This window comes from Apus apus, chromosome 5 (assembly GCF_020740795.1).
Source record: "Apus apus isolate bApuApu2 chromosome 5, bApuApu2.pri.cur, whole genome shotgun sequence".
NCBI lineage: Eukaryota > Metazoa > Chordata > Aves > Apodiformes > Apodidae > Apus > Apus apus.
In genome coordinates this window covers 39893229-39915359 of record NC_067286.1, presented here as the reverse complement: position 1 = coordinate 39915359, position 22131 = coordinate 39893229, and the positions used below count along the sequence as shown (strand labels likewise).

The 22131-nt window shown below is 38.3% G+C and overlaps 1 protein-coding gene across 2 annotated transcripts; it reads right to left on the bottom strand.

Annotated features, from left to right (window-relative positions):
- Positions 1 to 695: 695 nt before the first annotated feature.
- On the bottom strand, positions 696 to 21398 carry BRMS1L (BRMS1 like transcriptional repressor). 2 transcript variants are annotated; one of them, XM_051621850.1, is made up of 10 exons: positions 21200 to 21398; positions 14295 to 14385; positions 13632 to 13759; positions 11006 to 11085; positions 8212 to 8308; positions 7716 to 7799; positions 6631 to 6695; positions 4982 to 5021; positions 4051 to 4177; positions 696 to 2252 (listed from the first exon to the last, which is right to left on the bottom strand). In XM_051621850.1, exons 1-10 carry the CDS (start codon positions 21333 to 21335, stop codon positions 2129 to 2131), a joined length of 972 nt encoding a protein of 323 aa, XP_051477810.1. In that variant the 5' UTR covers positions 21336 to 21398; the 3' UTR covers positions 696 to 2128. The 2 variants fall into 2 exon arrangements, with proteins under 2 accessions (XP_051477810.1, XP_051477811.1); XM_051621851.1 differs by lacking the exon at positions 21200 to 21398 and adding an exon at positions 19316 to 19487.
- Positions 21399 to 22131: the final 733 nt, after the last annotated feature.

The following is a 22131-nucleotide window of genomic DNA, read 5'->3' as shown; positions in this document are numbered from 1 at the left end:
CCATCCAGCCAAGGGGTCCATACATCAAATCCATATCTTTCCAATTTAGAGACAATACACAGAAGTAACTACATGTAAAAATGAAATCCATAACTCAGTTTCCTGGACTAACAGTAATGGAACAGGTAGATCCAAGTTGTTTGATCACTAACCAATACTGCTACACTCATTACCTCTCGGGTTGATATGAATGATTACTCTGAATAAAGAAGCCACACTTACCAAGTGTCAGTCCAAACTGCAGTGCTGCACAAAGCAAAGTTCTGTACCCAAGGAGATCTGTTTAGAAAAAGCTTTATAAATAATCAATTGCAGGTAGAGAGGTGCAGAACACAGGAGAGAAAAGAGGAAAGGGGTGAACTGCAGAAGCAGTTTAGGGTGCCCAGCATTCCCTAAATACAAATTATTTCAAGCACATCAGTAGCTAAGAGATTCTTAACACAGCTTACATTTGATATATAAACAGTGCAGAATAATGCTACCATAAAACATTAAAGAAAAAAAATAATAAACACAAAAAACCCCAAATCTATACATACAAACTCTCAAAACTTGAAATAAAAAGAGTGCAAGTCAAAGGTCTTAAAAAAAATCTAGGCATTCTGAAAACTTAAATAGATTTCCCCTTAGCTTTTGGTGTACCAGCAAGTTCAACAAGACGAGAAAACCAAAGAGCAAAACAACATAAAAAGATGTCCACTACCACAGATCATTTATTAATACACTAAGTTAAAAAATACGAATATTTTATTACAAAAAGTTTATCAAACAACTGTATACATACAGTTCATATTATTAAAAGCTAACATGTCCATTGATACTTTATGTACATTTGATTAATAATGTCATACAATTGTAGAAAAGCATCACTCAACTGAAACTCATTTGGCAGTTGGAAAGTAGGTACCACCCTGCACTAGAAAAGACAACGAATACCGGAATAAAACATTTATATGTTACAATAAAAATACTTATTTGTTGTGATCATTTAAAGCAAATGGATGCTTTCTTTCTCCAAGAAGAATCATCATAAGTGGAGATTAAAGTGCACATAACCAACGCATTAATAATTCTTCAGCAATCCCATCTATCATTCTAGATGCTCCAAGCACATCAATCATTTTCTCCGTGGCTTAAACAGTAAGATTGAAGAGAAATTCAGCTTTCTAAGCTGCATGAAATAATTCTGACGTATGATAAGATGAAGTAGGGTTCAGAAATCTGGAAAATCGTGTTTGGGGGAAAAGTCAGTGTCATTTTCCCAGATATATGATTTCTGGGGAAATATATTCCTTTTGAGAAAAAGATTAATACTATTTCATACAAATGTGGACCAAACAAGCAGAGCATGCAACAGTATTTACATAACCACCCCCACAGTTGTTCTTCTTGGGCTACACGGAACTCAGGTCGGAGCGACTACTTTATGCATAAATTTTGCTGGCAATATGGTGAAGATGAAAAATAAATCATCAACTATTTATTTACTATATAATAGGTTCCTAAACTAAAGAAGCGCTCCTCAAAAAGTGTAGCTCAAAATATTGGCTTTGTGTCAGTTCAAGCGATACAGTAAACCTTACAAAAGATAACACAGTCAGCACTACCAGAGCTGTAGAGGGCAATAATTTTAATAAATCGGTCCACTTTGGATAAAAGAATGCTCACGTGTGTTACAATCTATTCAGAAGCAACTGCTGAACAAGCTAAATTTACATCCACAAGAGAAGCATGACATATTCACTGAAAATGAAGTGAGTTGCTGGTAATCATGCTTATCATTTTTATCACGCCAACTGGTCACTAATGGAAAAAAATGAATCTTTTAATTATTGTTATTTTATTTTTTTTATTTTACAAATATGAGAGTTCAGAGCAATTGTAATGGAAGAGAGTATACTTCATATCTTAGGCACTGGACCAAATTTAGAGGTAAAATGTCTGTCAACATGATTTAACATCCTCAGGTTTCTGAAGGCCATCCACATGAAGTTTACATACAGCACTACAAATACACATGAGATACTGCTGTAAATTTATACAGAATACAAAACACTTAAATACAGCTTTCACCCCATGGCACATCAATTATGGCAATACCACTTGTTTCGTATCTGGTTAGCAAGGGTCAGTTGTGGTTGTGCTTTATTGAATATTTTCCTTTCTGTAGCTGAGAAATATATAGCTTGGACTTGCTTCCATCTGGTCTTTTAAACCAAACTTCATCATGGTTAATTGTTGTAATTATGGCACTACAGAAAATGAGGAAAGAGAGGTCAGGAGAAGAAAAACAAGAAAAATTTAGAAACCTTATATATTATTATCTATATTTTAATTGCTTAAAAGAGCAATTGTCACCCACAGAAAACACAACAGTAGATTACCCACAGTAAAGAACAGATCTGTTGGAAACCATATCCAGAAATTACTTTTGAATACACAGCATTTGGAAAAAAGTTAACAGATTGAAGCTTGAGATTTAAAGCAGAAAAAGTATTCAGCTGCTAGCCATACCAAGACCATAAGAAATACAGCCAAAGCCTGATTTACGGAATCATTCTTACATGAACCCTGCTTTTATACTCCTTGTGGTAAACCTTAATACACCATAATACAAACAGTGAACACAACCCTCCTCCCCATACACCTAGAAAAAAAATAAAGTAGAAATTGATGACAAAAAAGCGCTCAGAACTAGAGATTAAAGCAGTTAATGGAAGAAAGATCTATCACACACTGAGTGTGACAAAACTCCCTCCAAGAAACTCTGCAGCCTTAAAAGTTGCTGAAATCCTTAAAAACTGGGAAAGTTCCACTGTCTGCTTGCCCTGTTACTGCATTAGCTTTTGGCTTTTGTCAGACACCAAATACTAAGACTATTTTTTCCAATATAAATGCTGTGTTCCGCTACACTAATTCAGACTTTTTTTAATTTCAGAAAGAAGATATAGCTTACTAAAATACCTTCCTGTTTCAGCCCTGGACAAACAATAAATCCACCAAAATTTCTTCCCTTTCACTATACACAGGGAAGAAAAGAAACAGTCAGTTTTACAATGCTGTATGGAGTTCAAGTTAATTTTCCCTGTGTCAGTCAACACTGCTTAGATTGATTTGGCCCATTCAGTAGAAGGTAAGATATACATTTAATTTTAAATTTACACACCTTTTAGAATTTAATGAGAGGCCTTATAGCAGCATTCCAGTACCTGAAGGGGGCCTACAGGAAAGCTGGCAAAGGGCTTTTTATAAGGGTTTGCAGTGATACAACAGGGGGTAATGGTTTTAAACTGGACGAAGGTAGATTTAGATGAGATATTAATAAGAAATTCTTTAGTGTGAGGGTGGTGAGGCACTGGAACAGGTTGCCCCCTCCCCCTGAAGTGTTCAAGGACAGGTTGGAGCAACCTGGTCTAGTGGGAGGTGTCCCTGCCCATCCAGGGGGGTTGGAACTAGATGATGTTTAAGGTCCCTTCCAACCCAAACCATTCTATGACTCTATGATTTACAAATATTATCCATACAGAGAAAATACATATAGATATATTAAACACTAAACCAAATTCACACTGTAATATTTAGACTGTTCCCAGGTAGAACCTTTGTTAAGAGAAGAAAGTATCATAAAGAGTTCCAATTCTTTTCTTTCAGAGCATTAATTAACTGAAAAAAAACCCACTTATCTTTAGTGGTATAGTGTTTTTCCATAATAAAGAATTTTTGAGTGGGCCAACAGATCAAATTCTCAAAGCAATCAAAGAGCAAGATACTAAAAAAAACTTACTGAAAGGCCATTCAGAAACTAGTAAGAGTTTAAAATGTGAGATCCTAACTTGACAATCATCTCGTTACCTTCAGTGAAGTCCAACCTTAACTAGCCTCTCAGAAGTTCAGCACTCAACTTTCCTGGATAATGCCTGTCTTCCAAGATGAAATAATAAATGTTACTGAGTTGGCTGTATTTTCAAATAAGCTTTATTCTTGAATGCCATCATCCTATCTATTGCTTAACATGAATGTACAGAGCTGCAGAAACTGAATAATCTTTACCTTGTAGGACATTCATCTTTCTTATCAATGCATATTGTCTGTCCACGTCCATACCACTCTCCATCATAATAGAGTCTTCCTTCTTCCGATCTAGCACTATGTAGATGCTTTTCTAATTTGACAGGTGCTAAAATGATCACAAAAAGTCATTTAATATTGACTTGGCAGAAGTCAGGTAGGTGTTCTTATACACTTCAATCATGTTATTTATAATGAACATATATTTTTTCCATTATTAAAAGTATCCTCTCTCCATAATTGCAAGAACGCAAAATATTGGAAGCCAGATACTTTTTTGTTCCCAGTCAGATCAATTAAGTTTCACTTCCATTTGCAGATAGAGGCTATCTTCCACATAACCTTCATATCTGTGATATGAATTTTCACAAATCAAGTAATGTGGTATAGAGAAGACTTCCAACAGCAAAACTTGAAACCTCTTCATCAGCATATTACCATGCAAGTAGTAATACATCACTAAAGAAATATATCATCTGCTTGCCTCCTCTCCCTTTTCCTCCTTACTCACCACCTCCAAGCATTTCATTTTACCTAGCATTAATGTGCTTCTCACCTCGGTGCCAAATATGAGTTACCACTCCTTTCCCATAGCTCTGCCTTTTCAGGGTTGTAGCCTGCAGTGAATGTGAGCATCCTTTAGAATGAACTCCTAAGGTCCAGATGCTCTCAGTTTCCTGCCTCATCTTGTGTAAATATTGGCACAGCTTCTCAATATTAATTGGGAATTATTAACACAAGCATTGGCAATTGAGCTACAAGTACCAGCATGTGAGAAAGACAAAAGCCAGACCTTCCAGCTACCTCACCCCATCCTCCATCACTACACCTAGGCTAAAATAAATACCATGTGCCTTTTGCATTGCTGCACACAGCAAGTTCTGTCTTGTGAAACCAGACAATGTTTACTTACGTTCTGGCTTTACTCTGTGTGGCCCCAGTGTAGCCATTGCCTTGAAACACAAAAGAAAATTAAGTCAGTCAGCAAGCATTTTTTCTTTTTTTCTTAATTGCCAGCTTTAACTGTGAAGTTACATGCAGTATAGCTCTGTATACTTGCTTTTACATGCAAAAACTAAAATGAGAACAAATCTAAAATAAAAGTGTGTTCAGTGGTGACTCAGTAAGTAAATAGAAAAGCATTTTGAGGATTAAAAGAAAATCACCTCCTTTAGTAAGTTTTGATTTCAAATAACTCAAGACATTTCCTAAATTAATCCCTCTAAATGGCTGTTATGTAATTCTATAAAAAAATACTAAATTACACTGTCTCATTCTGAAAAACAAAACCCTGTATGAACAACCTACTCTTGATTTATATGTTATACTCATAAGCTCAAACATTTTCTCTCATACAAACTCTAGATCACATGTTGTATTAAAGAAGACTTAAAAAAACCCTTCTAAGAGTTTTTTGGGGTGGGTTCATTGGTTGCTTGCTTGCTTGTTTTTTAAAATTATTTCTGGAAAGGCAAGATCCCTGGTATATTCTGGGTTTGTTGCTATTGTTTAAAATCATGTTACCCTACAGGAAAGAAACTGAAGGAAAGCTATTTTGTGTCTGTTCCTTTGATGCAACAGGAAAATTCTGGCAAGTAGGCATCACATTTTACTCCTTGATTATTATCATGGTTTGACTCAGCATCGGCAATTAAACCAATAACAACAATTCAGGTGTTATCAGGTCACCAGCTGGAAAACTTACTGCTACTTTCAGCAAGTGTGCGCTTCAAAGACAGTTGACTGAAGAAAAAAAAAAATCTGTAAAAAGAAAATTGGCTTCATCCTGGCTCAAACCAGGACATTCAATAAATACGTACAAGTATAAGGCAGGATGGAAACGGACTTAAAGCTGTTTCCCACCAAATTTTTGAATTTGCATAATGAACTATTCCATAAGCTGGGAAGCACTAGGGTACTTGGGGAAATTTTCTGAACTGCATTACAGCTACTTTAACAATACAAAAAGATGTGAAAAAGGCACTCTGCGCTTAAGAGCTGGATTTACTTTTTCAAATACATCTATTGGTCAAACAAATTTCTGTTCCTGAAAACCCTGCTTCTCTTATAATCTGGGAAAAGGACACATATTACTTTACATTTTTAATGGTATAAGGAGAGGTTAAAGCATAGAAATCTTCATAAAATAAACTATTTATTATGTGAAAATATACTATATTATATATATTAAATAATCTTCATTTTTTAAAAAATCCTATCAAACTATCCTATGATAGTTTATACCCAATTACACTGCACTATAGGAAAGCAGATCCTCTTGACACAGGCTTTACGCTGACTTTATCATGGAAAATTATGGACCACCTATTTTAGACATACCCTCTTCCACCACTTTATTAGATTCCTCTGCATGGTTTGAGTTGAATCAGAAAAAGTATTAATAACATAGCTTGAACTGCAGTGATTAGCTGACTATCGAGGAAATAAACATCTTTTCAAGAGTTTTGATCATGTAAGAAACACATCTATTTAAGAGGCAAAAGGACTAGCCAAGAACAAAACCAAAACACACTGCCACTGGCATTCATCCTTTCATCTTACCTTCCTTATTGTTGTCCAGTCTTCAAGTATATCAAGGTCTTGTAGCATATAAACTATATAGGGGCGTAGAAAAGTTAGGGAAAATGTTTTTAAGCAGTAACAATAAAAATATTCTAATGTTTGTAGAAAGATATGAATAGCTCTGTTCTGCCAACCTTTCACACAAAGAACACCTATGTAAAGTGAAAGCTCAGCAAAAATAAAAGCATCTTTGAATTAAACTAACTAGAAGTACACTTTAGAAATCACACTTTAGAAATCGGGGATGGGTTCCAGTAAATCAACCATCCTGAAGGAGGGTGTCCCAATGATGACAGTTTTTTCAGAAACCTCTTAATTTTCACCTTCTCCTAACATTACAAAACTTTTCAGTGGACTGGCAAGAAAAACTGGTCTTTATACCATGTTATGTCAATACTTAGAAGCTGGTCTCTTTTAGGTAGTCTCCATGATTCTGGCAACTCCTAAGCCATCACATCTCTATCCTATAAAAATGTTAGGCTGGGAGCAAGAGTAGAGAGACCATTTAGTTTGCAAAGGCATCTCCTTTCTCTGCAAAAAGATTATACTGTCTTTCAGGTGTTACACCTTAAAAACTTTCAGCTGCACTGCATGTTTGTCAACAGGAATCCCAAAAGCACAAACCCCTCCCCACCAATTGTCTCTATTATTGGAATTTTAAACTTTCAATCCAAGAGGGTCCTAAAGTCTATGGAACTGTTAGGAAATAATACATTGAGGTAACGGTGTCCCAGTATGAGAAGCAAAGCTATACACAAGTTACACAAGTCAAGGGACATTTTGCCAACACAATGCCTAACTTTTTCTGGTTTTGCCTGGTAGCTGTATTTTTTGAAGAGTTAAAAAAATTAAAATTTGAAATATTCTCTATATGAAACTAGTAGTTAGATAAGAGAATAGGATGTGTCAATATGGCTTCTCTAATCTGAATTAGAATAACATCAGCCAGGCAAAAATCAATTTTGAGAATGAATTATCAATTCAACTTGTTATTAACGACATATGTCATAAGACTAACTGTAAAACAGTAAATACTATAAAAAATTATTTCAGTAAAAGGATATCTGATACAACAACAGGTTTCTTCTTATCTGGACTAAACGGATCCTTTCTTTTCTTCCTGGACTGTAGCTCATCATTCCATAATTCTGAAAAGACATAGGAAGAACTTGCTATGAATCAGAAACATTTACATGTTTAGCTCACTTTACAGCAAAAAACATTGTACAAAAATGAAAAACAACACAGTTTCTGGTGAGACACTGTTTTGAAACAGAATGAAAGTGTTACATGATTATGTAGTCATAGATTAATACTCTCAAAACACACAAGCCGACAACTACCAGACCAAAATTTGTTTTAAGCTTAAATTGAACGCCCTGCCTAAAGTCTACAGCTGAATAGCACTCTACTGGACAACCTGAAACTCACCACACCTCATATGTGTAGAGTCAACTAATCAGTAGCTACCAGAAGATTTTAAACAAACAAACAAACAAAAAACCCACACAAACTACAAAACAAACAAAAAAACCCCAACAACTTTGAATTTCTATCTACCTGAGGTAATGTCAATGCTATGCCTGTCTTCTTCAAGTCTTCTTATCTTCTCTTCTAGTTCACTTTGTACAGTATCATACAACAGAAGTTTTTCACTCTAAAAAGCAAGACATTACACATTTTTACATTACTAATCTCTATCACCTAAATACATGACAACAATTTAAAGCCTCAGCAGAAGGAAGTTGAGTGGCTTTAGATGAAAAATTTTCCAAACCCATAGCATATGACATTTCCCTCTCTCCATTTTCTTAGCATGAGATCCTAGCTCCTAAAGACAGCATGCTCATAAATGTAAATACAGCTATCAATTATCAGTACCAAGAATAACTCAGTATATAAAAGCATGCAGCTAGATGTCCAGAATAAGTGTTTGTATTTTGACAGAAATAGAGTATTTTCCTTCTAGATAGCAAAAATTTATTCACAATCAATAACTGTAAAGTAGCAGTCTCTACACCAGCTTTCATTTTAGATCAGAAAAGCTAATGTTTTTCAAGGAAAGCTTGTTATTAAGCTGCCTCCAGTATTAATAAACCTGCAGTCATTTATAGAGAATTATCATCTATTACCACAGTATTTATAACTATCTATTTTCATAGATCTGAAAAATACCTTCCCACAGAAGAAATAATTTATTCAGCACATAAAATAATTGAGATAGTTATGAAAGCAAAATTGTCTACCTTAAAGCTGTGAGAAACACTTTTAAAGTACTGCTTTAGAAAAGTTAGCTAGCTTGTCCTTTTAAAAGGCACTTTCTCAGCCACACAGATCAAAACAATGCCTTTGATGTTAGGTGTATCATTAGCACTTTGTATATACAAAAACAAACAAAAACACACTCTGATGTGAACTTTCTACAGCATTTTGTGCAGCCCATACTCTCTTCCATCTCTAAGTGTTTCAGAACAAGAAAATAAACTTTGTAGTAAACTCTTCTCAAATACAGTCCACCATGACTGGTATCAAAATTGCACAGTATCTATATATAGATCAGTTACCCTTTAAAGGCAGCATCAAAAAACACTAAACTCTCTAAACCATTAACTTGGAATTAACCTGACTTCCAAGCCTTAAGGAATAATTTACTGTTCTTTCATAAGCTTGCACATTTCCTATACAAATATGAAATACACCTGACTGATAAATTTTCAAGTTCATTTTCACTGAAAAACATCTTTATCAACTATGGAAAACAGAATGCTTGGACTTCCTCACTGAAAAAAACATCTTAAGCAGCACAAGTCGCTTCATCTAGCTACTTGTTACCATGTCTCTGCCAGAAGTTGCAGTCCAACCAGCAGATGTCTGCACCTCAACTGCTCCTGCCCATAGCACAGCACACTAAATTCCACAGTTAACATACCTTTACTCGTGTTCAAGATCATATGCTGGAGTGAAGAAAAACAGTTGAGGAATAGATGAAAACAAAGAACCCTGTTCCACTAAATGGCTGTAATGTTTAAGATACAAAGTATTTACATTCCAAAGATGTCCTTTCATATATTTTTCAGTATCTAATTATTAAAAAATTTCTCAGTTGAACTGAAAAGCCAGAAGCCTCTTCCATATGCCTGAAATGCCAACTGAGTTTTATCTGTTCAGAGACCATTCTAAAATTCAGTTTTAAAATGAAATAGGCTTTTTGTTTAGACATATGTTTTTATTCAAGCAGTTGGTGACAAAAAAGGTATGAAAAGCTGTTACAGGCCTCAGAATACATTCTTGCTGAATGGTTACATTTCAGTGGAACAGTTATTCTACAAGCAGCACTGCTGGCTTTGAAGAGTTTTTCCCGTGAGAGACCATTATTGCATGGTGAACATTTGAATTCTGAAGGTTTCAGAAACATAATACCAAAGCAAGAGACAAGGACCACCTTGAAGAGTGGATATAATATATAGCCAAAACAAATAATTCAATGATGGATGAGAAACCCTGCAAGTCTTACAGGATTCTGTCTAACCTCAGGAGTATTCACACTAGTGAAGACAGTCACTAAAAAGCAGTCCTTCATTATACCTTGCTCTTTTCCAAGGCATCAAGATAATGGAGTTGTTTTTAAAGTACGCACACACATTCTTGCATTATTGGTACAGTAGTATGGACTTCAGGAATATGGTGAACCCCTCTGAAGAAAACACCTTTTATCAACTGCAATAGGGGGCTGAGGAGTACTCTGATCCAAACCTCAGGATCTAAGCAGCTATGTTACAGCACTGGACATACACATACTTGAGTATCTGTACTATAGTATCCAGTACCTAAATGCTTAAACAGGCACGTTTATGTTACAGGAAGAAATACATTTTCTGTATGTATTACAGTATCTAATTCTGTATGTTACATTTTCTGAAACTGCTTTTGAAATAACAACTCTACCACTAGCTGTCCAGGGCATCTTAAAAATACATTATTATTTTTATTATCGTTGTTGTTGTTGTTATTATTAAAACGTAAGGTGCTTTTTTTCTAAAATTATGTCAGACATTTTAGCTACTGTTCTTGGTAATCTTTTTATAACAAAGGTAAAAAAAATCATGTGGAAATCTACTAATAAGAACCTGTTAATGAAAAATAAGAAACCTTAGCTATACTTATATGCAAAGCCAAACTAATATAAAACTAATTTTTACATGCTTTGAATAACACTTACATGGCCTTAAACATTACAAGGCAATTGCATTCAAATAGCACATAACAGCAATAATCAAAACATGTGCTGAACTTGGAAAACATGACACACAAAGTTAGATGAGATTAGCTATAGATGTAAAATAGCTGGCACAACCTCACAATGCTGTCGAGAGGCTTGAATTTCACACTCGTATTTGTTCTTCACAGATTCCAGACAAAGTTCTCTATAGATTCCTGTAATCAAATTACAGCAATATTACTTTATTTAGCTAATACCTGAATTCAGAATTATCTTTTAAGATTGCCTGCAAGTCCCAAAACATATACATGCTGTAAAATTCAGGTATAATACATTAGGAACTTAGAGTGGCTGGCTGCTTTACAGAGTGAAACTAAGAACAAGTCATTTCTTAATTCTGATCACCCAAAGAAAAATGATTTTAACTTTTCCCCCCATTATTCAATAAATTACACCAGCAGTCATGCTAACTTTACAAAATAGGTCTATTTCACATTTCTGACCAAATTATCCTGGATGTCCTCAGTTTTCAAACCCATGAAGTACTCACAAAACCAACTTTCCTTGTAATTCAGTTACTATAAATTAATACAGTACAAGAGGAACAACACTGTTACTGGCAATTCCTCTGAAAAACAAACCACAAAGTATTGTGTCAATCATCTTTCCACTGTGAAGTCACTTTTGATCTAGAATTCAACATGTTCTTTTCCTACATCAGCATGTTATGCTGGCTTTTTTAATATATTTATGGCAACTGACATATCTAGGTCTACCAATTTATTATCACTGTTTATTTGTCTGATATTGAGTAGGTATGAATACTTCTAGAAGAAATGGCTGTATTTCTGAATTGCTGAACTAGTTAAGATCCAATTTTGTGTGAGCAGTGCTCAGCCCCTCTGAGAGCAGAGGAACATGAGTTTCTTTTCTACCACAGATGCAATTATATCCATAGTTTAGCCAAACAAAGTTTAGCTTTTTTTTTTCCCCACCACTTCCTTCCCTCTCGTAGGTAAAAGTAGGTCCTTAAGGGTTATGTGCTGGAGCTCAAGTCCTGCCACTACCCACTTCTGTCAAGACTCTCAAGCACTCAGAGCACATAAGCCTATTCTGCAGTTCCCTGCTTTGTCTGGGATCATTTTATCAGTCTCATTCATTTAAGGATAAAAGGGAAAAAACAAAACAAAACAACAACACCAATCCTGATTTCTAGTTTCAGCTTCAAAGAAACATTGTAGTTTTTGCCCTGGGCTCTTTTTATGTGGAAGCATGGATCTTCAGCACTGCTTAAGACAAATCAGGAGAATCTGTAATATTCTTCCTGTCTAATACCCTCCTACATGAAATCACAGCCAGCCAGCTACATTTTAAACTGAAAATCAAAAGCCTGGATTAAGATCGCTTTCATATCAAACTTTCTGCAAGTTCACCTGCAAACCTTCTGTGAAGCCTAAGTGGGCTACTTGGGACTAGTCAAATAAATTTGGGTTAAGATCTTACATCCCAGAAATTCTGGGTCACCAGCTGAGGAAAAGCATTATGAAGAAGACCAGGAGAGAGAGAAATGCAACAGAACAAAAGATTTCAAATTCTCTTCATAGCCTGAAGACAAAATTACCAATGAAGACATACTGAGTAGCACTTAAGTAGGACTAGTGTTACGAAAAGTATAAGCAGGTTTGCCATTTTTCAATCTGTCTGCACCATGCTTCTGCTGAATTCCCTAGAAAAGATTCTGGCACAGCTTCTCTGTCTGGAGAGATGGTGACTTTTGGCTTTCTGACAGCCTGTGCTAGGTAACCCTTAGACAGCTGAGTTACTCCCAAAGGATCCAAGCTATAACATAAAAAGAATTTACAATACTGAAGTACAAAACTTTTTCTTCCTATAATAGCACCGTTCCATCGGAATACATGGTAGTAGCCCAGAATATAAAATGTCTTGCCTGCTTCTATGAGCATAAAAGCCTTTCCAAACATTAGTTTTAATAATTAAAATGCAGCTTAGATAAAACAAGAGTTTTCATCTTGCCCCAGATGGAACAGGAGGATGGGAGCAGAAGAGTAGAACAGAAATAGATTAGAAGAGCAGGAAAAACACAATAGGGGGGTTGGACTTGATGATCTTCAGAAGTCACTTCCAACCCCCTATGGTTCTATGATCTGGCAAGCACTTCATGAGATAGCACCTACATATCTCTTCATTTCAACAGTGGCCAGCATATAGACTTAATCCCAAATCTTCTGACTAACAGTTATTGGTTTTAATTCAGTAATTTTGTGTTTACTACACAAAAACAGCCAGCCATTAAATGAAAAAAGAGATGTATTTTTAGTGTGATGTTATCAGGCAACTTCTGCAACAAGATAAGCAACCCATTCATTTTTTTATTCAAAAAATATTTTACATTTCAAACCATGCCACAGTATTTCTAACTTTTAAAACAGTCATAGAATCATAGAATCATCATGGTTGGAAGGGACCTTGAAGATCATCAAGTTCAACCACAACCTAAATCCACAACCTAAATTCTTTTAAATGCTTCTGGGGATGGTGACTCCCCACCTCCCTGGACAGCCTGTTCCACTGTCCAACCACTCTTTCTGTAAAGAGTTTCTATTATCCAGTTTAAATCTCCCTGATGCAGCCATTTCCTCTCGTTCTTTAACTATTCTAAAGACAAAAAAAAAAAAAAAGACCTTAAAATGCAGAGCAAGTTTATACTGTTGAAACAACAATACTCATTTTACATGCCTACCTGCCACCTTGGTTCGGATTTGCATATTTTCTTGTAAAGCTGCCAATGGCTCTAAATATTCAGGTGCTTTTCCAGCTATGACCTCTTGTAGCTTTGCATCCACTTGGCTTAACCTTTCTTTGTAAAGTCTTAAAATAATATAAATAAATAAAAAAAGTATTTTATTTTAAAGCAAACTCATGTAGATATTACAGCAAAGTACAGGCAGAGAGGAGGTAACGGTATTTTCATTTTTTCTAGCATTGGTGTCTGGTTTGCAGTTACCACAAAAAATTTTCATTGCTATCAGTTATAAAATGTGCTATGATACCCTGCAAAAACAAACTCTGATTTTCTACTTAACAAAGAGAGTGCTTGAGTCTGTCCCACATATATAAAATGATGAGAAGGATCTTGAGTAAATAAATAAAAATACAAATTTTCCTAAAATCACAATTCCTTGGTTCTTCTAAGAATTTTGATGCAACAACACTTCAAAACTAGAATTTAAATAAATAAATGAAATTCTGGAGCAACTGCCTGCAAATAATTTCTGAACTCCCAAACCTTATTATTCTCCAAAAGTAGCATCCACATACATGAAAGACAAGAAACACCAGATGCACATGATACTCCCATGGAATGGCTCCTCCAATGAAGCACTTAAAACATTAAAATACTTACTGATCTTTAAGGTCTGTAAATTGCTTTTCAAGATTGGACATTTCATCTAAACACTCCATTCTTCTTCTTTCACAGTCCTCATCATCCATTTCTAAGAATAAAAAAAAAGGTTATTTATTTTGAACAATCCAACATATCATCAAATGAACTGGATATTATGTTTCTAATGAATTTGAAGAAAGCCTGAATTTTAGCCATGAACAGATTATCCATTATATTAGTATTATTTTTATCTTATAGCAGTATATGAGAAATCATTTGCCATACAAACTACAAAGTAAGAAGCTTAGATCTAACTCTAGAAGAAACCCCTTTCTCAAAACAGGAAACAACATCATTCTAAGACTTAAGAGGCTGGAGTTCATGGTAATACAAAGTGTACCTAAGAATTCATGAAGCAGAAGAAAAGGCCTCAATAAGCATGAAGAGTTATTAGCTACCACTGAAAATTCAAGTGTACCCTGGGTTAGTATGAGCAAAAGCAATCCCTGGAAAGCAAGCACTGTTCAATGCTACATTTGTCATAAGAAATTTAAGGTTATGTTTCATTAATATCCATTAAAAAAAAAAAAAAAAAAAAGTAACATGTTTTTGAAAACAGGCTTCACCCCGTTCAATTAGGAGAGTTCTTTGAAGCTAAAATATTAATGTAGAAGTATATGTACTTCTTCTTAATGTCCATTTAAAATTACTGCATTTCTAATTAAATACTTGTTAACCTACAAAGGCTAGAATTCTGCAGAAGCTTGATTTTACATGCTTTTATGCAGCAAGAGTAGTAACATTGAACTCTTTCCACAGTTTTTCTTTTAAAGTATATTTCTGATTTTTTTTCTTAATTTACCTAGTTAACATAACTGAAGTATAATAAATGCCCCCTTTTTGGCAAGAAATGTTGCCAGTTGCCATAGAGACATTTGATGTTACTAAACATCAGTTTTTACTTCCACTGCCTTTTCTTCGACTAGCAAACAGAAAAACTGAGCTACAAAATTCTTGACTCTTTCCCACCCTTCCCAGAAGAAGAAGTTAAGTGCTGAAAGTGCTTTATAGCAGCAGTATCTCCAGGAGCTAGCTCTCTACAGGTCAGGCAGAACTGACTAATTATCAACCTCTGGAAGACATGCAAAAGAAGGCATGGACATGCAGTCAGGAAGTGGGGCTGAACTGCTGCAAATAGGCCAGGTGTTGGAGATAAGGGAGGAGGCCTTATCCATCTAAGCAGCTACTCTGTTAAGAAAAATCCTAACTCCTTATGAAAAGGCAAAGTAGTAACCTGAACCAAGGAGAGAGAGAGCCTGGACTCACTCTTCTAGACCATAAACACCTCTGAGCCTTTTGCTTCTCCCTCACTCACACTTCCAACAGACACATCTAACTGCTTTACCCTGTCTTCTACACCAACTACAGAAAGCAGCATGCAAGCTTTCATCCTTACTGCTTTGCAAAAGAGTATGGCGATTTGCAAAGATGATGAGGTGAAAGGAGTCAGCATAGCTACTTTGGAGGATCTGATTAACTCAGATCTTCCATTCTGAACACATGAAGTTTCCTGCACATAGTTTCTTCCTGAAATCATCACAAGCCTTTAAGAAAAAAAATCTACACCAGCGCTCTCTGCCTAGATATGAAAACTAGTGGGCAGTGGAGCGGTATTAATCTGTACTACAATGGTACCTATGAGTCCAAGTCAAAGACGTACTGCCTTTTGTCACATTACAGTTAATACAAGCAAAAAGGACAGTATGTACTAAGTTTTAAAACATGGTGAAAACTGAAGTACTTGAAAGCAGCGTGAGCAAATTTAAAAACATCTTCAAAAGAATACACTGAATACTTAGCACACTGGGGATCACAGGGGAAGAGAGCATCAGGCTGTTGAGAGATACTATTTTATTTTAAAATATTGTTTTCAAAGTAAGGCAGATCCTGAATCCCAGAATAAGGCTGAACATCAGATTAAAGACCAAAGTTTTATTTGGCTGTCTGATTTAACACTCAAGCCAAAACTGACTGGGCAACTTTCAGCTTGGTCAGGTTTAAGGAATGTGGCAATCATGCAACTCAAAGATGTCTAAAGCATTTATGTGCTATAAATATAAAGCTTCTTTAAAATTTGAAGGCACTTCCCTGTAAAGGCTGGCAACAACAAACACTGGGATACCAATAGTTCTCCCACTTTATTCTCAAACTCAAAAACATTTCAGATGTGTTCAGCTATGCTTTTTGTTCTATGTTTTAGTAAGGAATTCACTCAGAAGCTTTTCCTTAATTTAACACTTACTTTATTGTTTGTGTATGTTTAGGGACTAAAAACGAAAGAAGAGAAATTAGAACTGGAATCCTGGCTGAGGATCAGTGCGACACCCACTGTTGGAGGGGAAGGGGACTGCATTTTACATTTTAAACTTGCGTTGCAAGGAAACTATGTGTTGGCATATGAGGGCACTGCTGACTCTTCTGTAGACCCTGAAATAACACATATATCTCTCCAGTCTCCCTCAGCTATGTATATACTCAGAAGTCTTTGACTTTCTATCTAGAAGTCTGCATCTACCTGTCATTCACACTGAATGGCAGTTCATGTGCTAAGTCATTCTTCAATTGTTTCACCTTTATTCTGTCTCCATTAAGATTCATAAAACTATGAAGATGTTCCAAGTCCTGAAATATCTTTAGTTCCCTACTTACAGAACTTTTTCCTCATGGCCTTAAACAGCATACAGATTAAGGAATATGCAGTACTGAAAAAGTAAGATGTTTTAGGATAAAATCCCATGGCTTTCCAGTTGAAACCTTACATCACTGGAGGTGGAAGATTCCACATTTCATAACAAAACACTTGCTAATAGGCCTATCCTTTCTCAACACTTCAGATTTCCCATAAAGTTTCATACTGTACAAAGTATTTAGGGTATTTTTAAACACTTTCAAAATCATGGTCATTCTTTCCTACTATATTCAAGCAGTCCAACTCAGTAACTAGGACAGCCTGGTTTGAAGACAAAAAAACTCACAGTACTTACAATGTAACAGCACCTAAAATAGCTTTTTTAATAAGCTGTGGCCTATATAAAGTGCTCTAAAAATGGCCAAATTCTCATTTGGTATGGTAAGCATAACTTGTGGCTTTTTTATTCATCCCTAATATGCTATTCCCAACCTTGGCAATGAAAAACCCTATACTAACTACATAGAATCAAAAGGAACAGGATAGAAACAGTGCCAGCTCTCAAGGGCAAGTTATGCTTCTAGCTGCAACTTCTCAGGCATCTACTGAAGCAAAAAGAAAAAAAAAAAAGGCTGAATACAAGTAAAGCAAATGACAAATTGAACAAAAAATCCTTTCCTTCAAAATATTTTTTTTTTCTTGTTATTATTAATTTTAATTAAGATTTATTTCTTGCAGTGCTAATCATCTTATGTCTGTAGGAGCAATATACTTCCATGGAGTACGTCCATATTTGTCAAGACACGGAGACAAGCATATAATTTCCTGTAATCATCACTTTTTAAGTACTCCCTTAAAAGCATTTCTCTGTGGAACGCAACAGAAATTATCTGGCGAGCTTCTTGTATTGTTTTAAAAGAAACATTCACAGACTATACTCAAACCACAATTCATCCTTCCTCCGTCCTAATCCCAGAAGAAACCAAGATGTGGTTAAGACAACAGTTATTTGCCTTCAATAAAAACCAACCTATGTGTCTTTGAGGACATGTAAACTTCAAAGTTTTCTTTAAAAATGTCAATCGGCACAACTACAAAAAGAACAAACTTTCAAGCTGGAACTAAGTGACAATTCTCTCCACCAGCGTGAGGGAGTTGGAGGAGAGAAAGAGTTAGGTTTACATCTGTTACACCAAGCTCTCTTTCTCACATAGCAAATGCATTTATTTTTTTTTAGACATACAGATTAGCTAGAATAACAGATGAAGAAAAGGCATACCCAGGTGGCATCTAGCTACAATAAAAACTGGAAGGCTAAGATGGGCTAAGCAAGCAGTGCTACAGTGCTGCCCCTGGACCTCATCAAAGAGTCCTTCACAACCCAGTGTCTCACCCATCTACTGCCCATTAAACTTGCATATTCTGCCTTTACTCTTTGTTTTCCCCTGAAAGATGTAACAAACTTCATATATCAGAAGTTCTTGAAAAATAGTCATGTTCAGGAGGGAAGTGCTGTCTCCAGTAATTTCTTATCCAAAATAGAGTATTCACTTTTTAGTCCATATACAATTCTGATAATAAAAGAACTGAAGCACACTTTCGTAAGTCACATCTGAAGGAAACAGGGTAGGTTGCTGTGCAAACAAGGACACAATCAGATATGCTTTTCCAACTTAAAACGTTATTATCTCCAGCTGCTTGCCACAGTACACTCACTCAAGTTCACCTTTCTTCCAGCATAACCACCAGCACACACATACACTGCCTAGTTTAAGTTTCATCAAAACAACCCAAGACAGTTTAATCCTATTTTTCTGGCCTTGTTTTTCAGTAGAATCAGAAAACAACCGTAAGTAAAGACTGTCAGTTTTCCTTGGTAGCAGATATACAATTGTATCAATCCAGTCTCCTCTAACAGCCCAACTGTTTATAGAAGCTGTGTGTGCATTCGAGTTTCAGTACAGCATAGCTTTGAATTGAGTCCCATGACTGCTCCAGTTTATCACACAACTGTGTCAGTTTGCAGCAGTTTTGGTGAATACAAACCAAGTTCTTTTCCTACCACATTAAACCCAAAGCTCCATTCCAGGCACTTATCAAATGTGTTCCCACATCTGGGGAGAACACAAGGGTTTGAAACAATTAACTTATCCTTCAGGCAGCTTCCAACCAAACACTCAGTTCAGGCTACCTAATCTGAAATAAACCCTGACTACTTTGGAGATGTAGGGGCCTTAGTACTATCTACTAAGAACTATTTATTCTCTATTCTTATTTTGCCAAATCAGTTGTGAGAACAGACATAAATAAAACCCCTATAACAATTTTGCTGACACTTCCAAGCCCATACCTGGATGTGGTCCACAATTCACTGAGTGAAGAAATTTCCTGTGCAGCACTGCACTACACAAGAGAAAAAAGATCCTTCCTCAGATGAGAGAACAGCCCAGAACTAAAGAACTCCATGCTCCAGGAGACCTCTTGACTAACCCCACATGAGTCAGTCCCAAATTCACAAAAGCGTATAAGTGGGGCCTCATTAACTGATTTAGGCTGGAGGCATTCATATATTCTCACAAAACTGCAATTTATGACTCGAGCTGCTATTGGTCTGCAGTCTATCTAGCCACTGGTTTACACGGTCCCTAGTACCTCCCATGTATGTATCAGACTATTCCCTAGCTACATTTCACTAGACATTTTCACTAGCTACCTTTTTAATTGGTAATTTTTCTGACAGTTTAGCAGACCAAGGCCCAACAAGCATTGAAGACAGTGCAAGTAAGGGGACAGGAACTACAGCATACCAGGGAGGGTGGGTAAAAAGGAGATGCAGGACAGTGGGCAGCCAGCAATTTGATCCAAGTAAACAGCAGTGGGGACCAGCAGCCTAACTTGCTTCATGAGATTCAATCAGTAAAACTTGCCAGATTAAAGGCATGGAGGTGCAGGGGAGAAAAAGGGGAAGAGGAAAAAGAAACAAAACAACAACAACCCAGGAAGCTCTGTATAAACCATGGGCAGATTACCTGGATTTGTGGATTAACCAAGGCCTCTGGTGGGGGGATCAACTCTGGTGCAAAGTGAATATTAACTCAGATCAAGGTCTAAGGCCACTCCTAGCACAGCAGCCACACTTTCCTAGCACTACTAGAGTCTTCACTCAACTTCTGCATAATCATCTTGGCTGTCTCTGTGGTAGACACCTGCAGGGCTCCAAGGCCTTGCTAGCACATGCATAACCCAGACAAGGGCAAGATCCACGAGTCCACATGGAACACACCAGGACCAGAGCCAGCACTGAACACAGCTACAGTTTTCCAGCTAGCCCTCCTACTGACAAAGATCCTTCTTATGGAGGTTACTTACTTAGGGAGCCCTGGTGATTCCAGAGCAGCAACGTATCCATCTGATGATCAGTACATTTCCCAGTAAGTGACCATTTCATAATTTACCATTTGTAATGACAAGGGAAGCTTAAACAGATAATAACCTTCTTCTATCGCAGCAGAAATTGAGCTCAGAAAAAAAGTAATCCTTTAAAAGCTGGAATTCACCTATTAATATTAAAACTCTACAGTTCAGAGGAAGCTATGAAAAAAGGAAGGGAACTTCAACAGAATAGAGGTTGAAATGCTTTGCAAGAGGCCAGTGCTACTGACAGGGCTTCCAATGTTCCCCCAGAGACACGTAATTGACATGTACGATTTTGCATACGATGAAATGCACACGTATATATTTATACATATATACATACACTCGTGTATGTCTGTATTTCGTGCTCGTGCATGTACACGTATGTGTGCATGCATGTACGCACATCAGCCCTTAACTGAAGACCTCGGCGAGCACCCCCCGCTGCGGGCCATGCACTCAAGCCCACCAGGGCACAACGCACGGCACGTACACGGGGCGGTCGGGCCCGCCGAGCGCGGTGCCAGCCGGCACCGGGGGCAGCATCTAGGGGCTTAAGGGGCTTCCGTGCCCGTGCGCCCCGCCGCGCCCCTCCCCTCCAGCCGGCGGCCAAGAGGGGCAGCGGACCCAGAGCACGGCTGGGCTGGGCTGGGCTGGGCCGGCCCGGAGTGCCGGGGGGGCGGGGTCACGGCGGGGGTGGGCACCGGTAGCCACAGGAGCCAGGGGGCGGGATCGGTCTCTGCCGCGGCAGCGCACCGGGCGCTGGAGGAACCGCCGCGACTCCCCCTCAGGGGCGCTGCCCGACGGGCGGCCGCTGTACCTGAGCTGTCCCCCTCCTCAGACACGGACGAGCTCTCGGTCTCCTCCTCCTCCGAGCTGCTGCCCTCGTTCTCCCCATAGTCCACCTCCATCTCATCGTGGTTGTTCTCCTTCTTCTCCCGGGAATGGACCGGCATCGTCCCCGCCGCCGAGCCCCGGGACACCCTTCCCGCCGCCGCCGCTGCCGCCGACCCCTCCGCCCCGCCTGCGCGGCCCGCCCCGCCCGCCGCCCGCCGCGCCCTCCCATTGGCCGAGCCCCGCCGGCGGGCTGCGTCAGCCCGCGCGCCGGGCATGCTGGGAATTGTCGTCCGCCGCGACCGGGGAAGGGGCCCTGAGGGGCCGGTCGGGGCGCGCGGGCTGCGCTGCTCCCTCGTCCCGGGGCACTCACGGCACTGCTCGGCACTGCGAGGCTCTATAGCGCTCAGGCAGAGTTAGGGGTGCTCCGCACCCGCCCGCATCTCCCGCAAGTGGCCCGGGGGTGGGGAGCGGGCCTGCGGGTTCAGCCGTTGCCGTTCGCTGCTGGCGCAATGCGGGGAGGACGCGGGGCCGCACGTCTGCCCGGCAGCCCCGCAACCCCGCTGCTGCTGCCCCAGCGCTTTGCATCCTGGCAAGGCATCTGAGGGCTCACCGCTTCCCTCTTGCCTTCCCCCTTGGGCTCCGGAGGACAGGGGCCCCTGTGAAGAGAGACCTCCTCGCCAGAACCTGTTGCTTCCCCGGTTTCACATTCTGTGAAATGGTTTAAATTATATCACGACTAACTTGGTCCCTTAAAGCTGGCAGAAACCACTGGGAGTGGACGTGGGAAGGGCCCAAGCAGATGCTGGCCAGCGTTGGAATAGGTTTTCTGGCTCTGAGTATCAGTATTTTCATGTTCATTTGCCAACTGCCATTTATTGTGCTAGGTAAGAGGGACTGAATGTAAGTGACACTGAA